The sequence below is a fragment of the Poecilia mexicana genome, unplaced genomic scaffold, assembly GCF_051168715.1.
Source record: "Poecilia mexicana isolate PSO_F unplaced genomic scaffold, ASM5116871v1 scaffold_17, whole genome shotgun sequence".
Lineage (NCBI taxonomy): Eukaryota > Metazoa > Chordata > Actinopteri > Cyprinodontiformes > Poeciliidae > Poecilia > Poecilia mexicana.
The window spans coordinates 18,951,839-18,959,094 of NW_028263386.1; the positions used below are offsets into that span (position 1 = coordinate 18,951,839).

Here is a 7,256-nt window from a genome sequence, read left to right on the forward strand (position 1 = left end):
TTGGACGGATGACAAGTGTTTCTTTTATTTCTTCTTGTAAACTTAACAGTACCTCATGTGTTTTACTCTACATTGCACATAACGGATGGATTTAGTGAATACACGCAGTAGAGATAAAACTGAAGAATAAATACAGCTGGTAATAAATATTAAATATTAAAAAATACACCCTTGAATTTTTAATTATCTTAAATTAATGAAGTTGGACTATATAGGCTTCTAGGACGTGGTGGTGCTCATGGTGCTGGTGGTGCTGCTGCTGCTGGTGGTGGAGGCAGGAGTTGTCTGCTTTGCTCTGCGAATCTGCCTGTGAGACACACAATCAACAGACCATTGTTAAAACACCGCCTCTCAATAAAGCCATCTGCAAAAACCTCTTTATGGAAAAACTGACAGAGAGAATATGAGGGTCTACTCACTCCAGCTCCTTGATCTTCTCAAACACCCAGTCCTGTTTCCAGTGGCTGCAGACTTCACCTTCTGATGTCTCAAATCTATTAGGAAAATATCGTTCAGTTAAAATACATCAAATCTGTCCTGCACAACATCTTGAATAAAGCAAAGATTTTGAATAGAACCTATGAAATTCCTGTTTTTAACAGTGAACTGAAATCGACTGCTTTGTTTTATAACTGGAATCAAACTGGACTGTATCTGTTAGTCTTTCAGCCCTGACTATGTGATTAGATAGAATGTGACCGTTTTTCTGTGTGTTTTGATTGGCTGGTTATTTTCTGTCAATTGTCGTGATGCGACATTTCTCGTAGATTTTTCGTTGTGTGAATAAAACTGACTAAAATGAATCGAACAGAAACAATTTCTTACACGACTGCACGGACACAGGGCAGGTTCTTCCTCTGGATCCTGTAGCCAATGATGGGAGCGGTGATGCTCTGGTCACTGACCTGAGTGCAGCACTTTGGAATCTTGATTTCTGTTTCATATAACAAAATGAGAAAAAAAAACAACAAAAACAAAACGTCATTAATTTCCATTTACATTTATTTTTAAAAAGTGTGAGAAGGAAGATTTTTTTTTTGGACGGAAAACTTACCCGAAGCAGATGCTACCAGCATCACTCCAGCCAGAAAGGCCAGACAAGTCAGTCCTCTGATGCACATCTGCATGGTCGCTGTGTGAGAGGCTCCGGGAGATTCTTTGCAGTCACTGAAATGCGGACCTGAGGTTTGTTGTTGAATCCTAACGACCAGCCTCTGGGTTTTATTGCACGAAAAGGGGAAATGGAACCAAACTGAACGGATGAACAGTGAGAGCATCACAAGGGCGCATCCGGGTGGAAGGAAGTGATGCGCCGGATTCTCCTGAAGACACCCATTTCCCTTTTTTATGGTTTGGTAATGAAGTTGACCCGGTTTGACAGTGTGGTGTGTGCTTTTACCTTGTTGAACTTCTAAACTGGGCTGCACAGTGGCGCGGTTGGTAGAGCTGTTGCCTTGCAGCAAGAAGGTTCTGGGTTCAATTCCCAGCCCTGGTCTTTCTGCATGGAGTTTACATGTTCTCCCTGTGCATGTGTGGGTTTCCTCCCACAGTCCAAAAACATGACTGTCAGCTTAATTGGCCTCTCCAAATTGTGTGTGTCTCTGTGACAGACTGGTGACCTGTCCAGGGAGAACCCTGCCTCTTGCCTGGAATGTTAGCTGGAGATAGGCACCAGCAACCCTCCCAACCCCACTGAGGGACAAGGGTGTAAAGAAAATGGATGGATGAACTTCTAAACTATTTAAAATACAAGTACAGATAGACAACATTACACATACCTCTGACAGATTTTGCATTAAATTTCTTCCTTCAATAAAGAAGTTAGGTTTTCGTTAGACATGAGGCAAATATATTTATGAAAAGGTAACATACTGAGAAAGGAGTCAGCAAGAAAAAAAAAAGTCAGAGTTTTAGGTACATTTTAGTGAAAACAATGTCAAAAATAATTTCTACCATTGTTATTAATCAATGGAGAAGCTTATGATCATATATACTCTCTGTATTGTGCACAATATACAAATAAACCTGATTGAGTGATTTCATCCAACAGTGTTTGGAAATACATTTTTTTTCACATTAATATAGTGTGGAAAAAAATTTAAAAAAATTTTTTTCACACTATATTAATGATTCTATTCATATCTTTGATTTTCAACAATCTCACCAGGACCACAGGCAGGCCTGTACCCGGGTGGTCTTTTCCATCAGCTATATCATACCATACAAAATGTTCATTATTTCTGATTTCATCATTACTTTATGGGAAACACCACATGTTGGTCACTGTATTACTTCTCTGTTCTGTCACTGAAAGTCATGGTCATCATAAGAGGAAAAAAAAGGGGGAAGGAAGACCTCTGACCACAAACCACAGCTTTCCGAGCATCATTCGTCCATATTTGGTCATTTGTTCCTGCCTAATCCATTAGTCAGCTTTCTCAGGTCTCTGAAATTGAACAAGTCAAGACTCTGGTTTCTAATGCAGCCATCTATCCATCTTTCCTTTATTTTTTAACTCAAATGTTTTTTTTTTGTTTGTTTTTGTAATCTTTGTTTTGAAAATGTCTGTTTTAAAAGAGGAATATGGAATCTACAATTATAACTTACTCTGAGCAAACTTGTTTTTTCTGGTCTGGAATTCAATCCTGATAATTGAGAAATATATTTATGGGTTTTGTGTAATGAATTATAGGAGACTAGTTAACACAGATGCTTCATCTTAACTTTAAACAACACTCTCTCACTTTTGGTGAACTGGTGAAAATAGAAGATGTACCAGGTAGTAATTTACCTGCTGATTCTTGTTTACTTTTTTATAATGTGGAGACTCTTTGTAATGAAAGGAGACTCATTTAAATTTTGCTTAAAAAAGATGACATCAGAAAATTTCCCCACTTCCACTTCCAGTCACTCAACCTTATTTTATCTTGTCTGCCGATTTCTTGGTGGCCGCTGGGATGGTTCCGGAATTTTTTCCACAGAAAAAGGAAAAGTTTATTTTTAGCATATTACAATTTCTGTTTTTTTTTTTTTCAGTTTCTGAATGAAGGGGCGGCTAATTGACATGTTTTACAATACTCCCCTAGCTCCCCTAGCCCAGCTCTAAATCCAAAGCTGACATATGGATTGACCACCAGATGGATTTTATTTAATATAAGATTCTAGTGTCAGAAATCTTGATCTAGAATACTGTATTAATGTTGTAACTGTGGTTGTAGAAATAACACAAACATTTTATTGAGTTGTTTCCTCTTTTTATTTATGAAAACCTCAGTTTTTCCACCAAAGTTACAGGCTTTGAGAAAAACTTTCTCTGGGAGTAACAACATTTTATAACTTTATTTCCATCCATCCATCCATCCACCCATCCATCCATCCATCCATCCATCCATCCATCCATCCATCCATCCATCCATCCATCCATCCATCCATCCATCCATCCATCCATCCATCCATCCATCCATCCATCCATCCATCCATCCATCCATCCATCCATGGTTATTGCTATTGGGGTCACCAGGGGTGCTGGTCCCCATCTCTATTGGTTAACAGCCGAGAGGTGCAGTCATCCTGGACACGTCTCCAGTCCATCGCAGGGCGGTCATCTGCTTTCATAAGAAGCTGGGGTGTCAATTCTCTTCTTCTAGGCTCTGGTTGAACTTGTCTCAACTTACCTGTGAAAAACTTAGATCTGACCTTAAAAAAGGACTGAAAATATGTTTGTTTTTAAATGTTGCACTGTGCTGCTGGCACATCTTTGTCTTACTGAAAAGTTACCCCTTAACATCCGAGAAAGGACGCTTATGGCTCACCAGATTCCTCTGTTGCCTCTTTAAGTTCTCCATAATTTAATTTTGACTTACGGCAAAATGCACCTGGAGAAGATTACCCATATTACTAAACCGTATATATTAGGAAATACATTTTTTTTTTTAACAAAACCACATTATGAACAGAAACTAATGTTACAAAAAGAGAAGTGAAGAAAGAGCACATGACACGAGCTTACGCTTTCATTTGGATGCAGTGCTCAGCAGTTATGAAAGAGGAATCACTGAATAACTGTGTACTGTAGCGGAAATGAGGTTCTTGAAGGCCTCATGGAAAGGAGAAATGACTTAAATGAAGTGATAAGTTTACCAAAACTGCTCCCTCATATTTACTATGGGTATGAAATACACTTGTTTTTAAAAATTCCTAAACCAAGTCAAACAAAAAGAAAGGGCATTTCATGATTGCCAAAATTACAAATTCAGGCAGATTGCTGTCGACTAATGACTTCTTTCTTATTATCTTTATGGGATCCGACTTTCTGCCAAATGGGATAAAAATTTACTCCAGTATGAGGCAATCTTAAAGTGAATAATTGCACTGCAGACCTCAGCAGTTTGTGGCAGGAAAAGAGAGCGCCCGTTGTTATTACTAAGTCATGCATTAATAACAAACTGTCATTGAGGAGGGAAAGGACAGAATCAATTAAATGTAATGGAGCCGTACAAAGATTCCCACTTGCAATGTTATTTAAAAGCCAGGAAATGACAGCAGCACACGTTTTCACGGACGAAGAGATAACTCCAACAGAAGCTTTGCAGACTTAATGTCATCTTAGACTTTAAGCAGAACTATTTTTTTTTTCTGCCTGTGCAGGAGTAAAAGATAAAATTGTCTCATATTTTTTCAGTGGCTTTGTGTCATGCAGCCAACCATTATCTACGCATGGAGCAATCTGAAGCTGAAAAAAGTGACTACAGATTCTTTTTTTGTCTAAATAATGTCTAAGTAATTTGTTTATAAGAATAGCTCTGTAATTGGTTAGATTTACTTTCGCTTTCTGGGCTGCAGGATTTTGGTATTCGACTACATCCCGATCCCCGAGGATTAAAATAAAGTGGATTATAATTGCAGAAAGAATCCTGACGCTGACCCAATGGTCACAGGCTGAAGGCAATTTCATGTCATGATCCCAGGATATTCCAAAAATAATTAAACTACTTACATGGAGCATTTTGTTATTCAGATTATTCAAAACAATCCAGCATATTTGCAGAGCTGCTTGAGTCAAAGTGGTGTTTTGTTTAACCCAGTAGCATCAATTTGAATTCACATGTAAACAGTGTACATGGGTCATTCCAAAAGAAATGTGAAATATCATTTGGCAGAGCTCCTGCATTTCCAATTCCCTTCCTGGTTGTTCAAATACATTCAGCGCAACATTGGATTCTGCTGATCAATATAATTCTCAAATTATCTTCTTGCGACACCAGACTGAAGGGCAGCTACTGTCTTTTCTTGGGATTATAGTACGGGGTCACAGAGTAAAATGTTCAGCAAATGTGGATTCATCCCATGTCATGATGTGACATGGGATGATTTATGTGAGGTGAACAGACACAAAGCAGCTGTATTATGACTCTTAAACACGTAAAGATCCATACTATATTGAGGCGTGCAGAACATGTAGATTTGTAGTTTGATTTAGAAAAGCTACATAGGCTCTAAACTGTTTAAGAGTAGGTATGGAGTGCTTTGACTTGAGTACTGGTGGTGTTTTCTACTAAAACTGTTACGGTGCTTAAACGTTTGGCGAGAGCACTCCCAAATGACGGCCACGCGAGATTCAATGACTCCTCAGAATCCAAGCAACACTCCAGGTATGTTTTTGATGAGCGAATCACATTATATAAATGTGACTTATATAATATATAAAGCTCAAAACACTTCACACAATAACCCCCCACTCCTTCAAAAATGTAATGGCGATCATGAGCCAAGCTGTTTTCTGTGGGTGATTTTCTGTCTGTGCCTGGTGGTCATTAAAGTTTTATAATGTTCAAGAAATGGGCAGTTTCATAACTATTAACACGTGATTACCTACAAATGGATTGAAACATGCTACAAATCAAATGATCTGACTCGCAGCTGAAGTGGGCAGGACGGATTTGTGATTTTATGTTGCTTACAACATGGAATTGTGAACAAACCATTTAAATTTAGCAGACGAAACCAAGACTCATGAAACCACAAAACGTTTTGCCAATCTGTCTTTCAACTTTGGTAAGCCTTTGTGAACTGTGGCCTCAATTTCCTGTTCTGAGCTGACAGACGAGTGTGGCGTGTTCTCTGCTGCTTTATCCCCAGTTCAAACCAGTATGCCCATTCTCCTTTGGCTTCTACAAGGCACTGAAAAACCATTCGTTCTCAGACTATTCCCCTTAAACCCAAAGTCTACATATAGTTGAGTGTGAAAACTTCAGCAAGTTTAGATGATTTTTTTTTTTTTTTATAAAATACTAAGATCAGCCTGGGTGGAACCAGCAATCGTTCAAGGCCACCTAAATGCCCTTTCTTCCCCACGCCGATCCTCCGTTTGAGCTTTAGCAAGCCGTCTTCACTACATCTCGATTCCAATGTCCATCAAATTGTTGCCATGAGATTGGCAGATTTTCTATTCGTTTTCACCAGCGATTGGTGTATCGAACAAAGTGGTCAAATGCTTAATGTTCGTGAGTTCAAAAGTTCATGATGTCATAACTGCACGCACAAACGGATCGATGACCAAAACCATGTGGGTTTCGGTGGAACAGATTAACTGTTTGAGTACAGTTTTAAAACGCCCCGCGTGCTTGTAAATGCCATGAGATCAAAAGGGAAAGGCAAGTTTGAACTGTCTGCATGATGTGTGGTTGCAGAAGTGAGTAGAGCAGCAGCAGCAGCAGTAGCACAAAGCGAACAGTTACCTCAAAACCGAACAGGAAGCTTCCATGTTAGAAAGTGAAAAACTCAGTAGAGTAGTGTACAAAGTCAATGAACATTTTCATTTCTGTTCGATTTCGTGTGTGGCCATCTATAAGTTGTAAGCTTTCCCAGACTTTAGTTTTAAAAACAGATCTCCAGAGTGCCTTCTTTGAGATGGCCCAAAATCAACTTACAGTCACAATAGCAACACAACAACGTCTCTAGAAGACTTGGAAATTTTGTGAACAGAGACAATGTTTAAAACAAAAAATAAGCTGCTACTGTAAAATGTCACCTTACATGCTTAGGAATTACTGTAAATATTTGGAAACTTCTGTAAGATGTCAGCTTAAATATATAAATGCCATCATTTATATGCATCTCTAGTATAGGTGTCATTTGCATAAAGTAACTTGACTTAAAAATAGAATAAAGAAAGATGTACAAGGGTGGAAAACGTTTCGACACCTCCAGACCACCAATGAGGAGAGTGGAGGGGTGAGGACGGAGCCGGTGAGCTT

At 38.8% G+C, this 7,256-nt stretch overlaps 1 protein-coding gene across 1 annotated transcript; it reads right to left on the bottom strand.

The window, feature by feature from the left end:
• LOC148154799 (C-C motif chemokine 8-like) lies at nt 1-1,204 on the bottom strand. Its single transcript, XM_088014946.1, has 4 exons — nt 1,055-1,204; nt 826-934; nt 420-494; nt 1-307 (listed from the first exon to the last, which is right to left on the bottom strand). The coding sequence occupies exons 1-4, from the start codon at nt 1,125-1,127 to the stop codon at nt 220-222; spliced, it is 345 nt and encodes a 114-aa protein (XP_087871072.1). The 5' UTR covers nt 1,128-1,204; the 3' UTR covers nt 1-219.
• Nucleotides 1,205-7,256: the final 6,052 nt, after the last annotated feature.

Bases quoted from the DNA above. Each gene is read 5' to 3' on its own strand.
- LOC148154799 (XM_088014946.1), bottom strand. From the start codon at position 1,127: ATGCAGATGTGCATCAGAGGACTGACTTGTCTGGCCTTTCTGGCTGGA. The intron at 495-825 runs GTAAGAAATTGT...TTTTCCTAATAG, and splicing joins CCCTGTGTCCGTGCAGTCGT to ATTTGAGACATCAGAAGGTG. The intron at 308-419 runs GTGAGTAGACCC...TGTGTCTCACAG, and splicing joins GAGAAGATCAAGGAGCTGGA to GCAGATTCGCAGAGCAAAGC.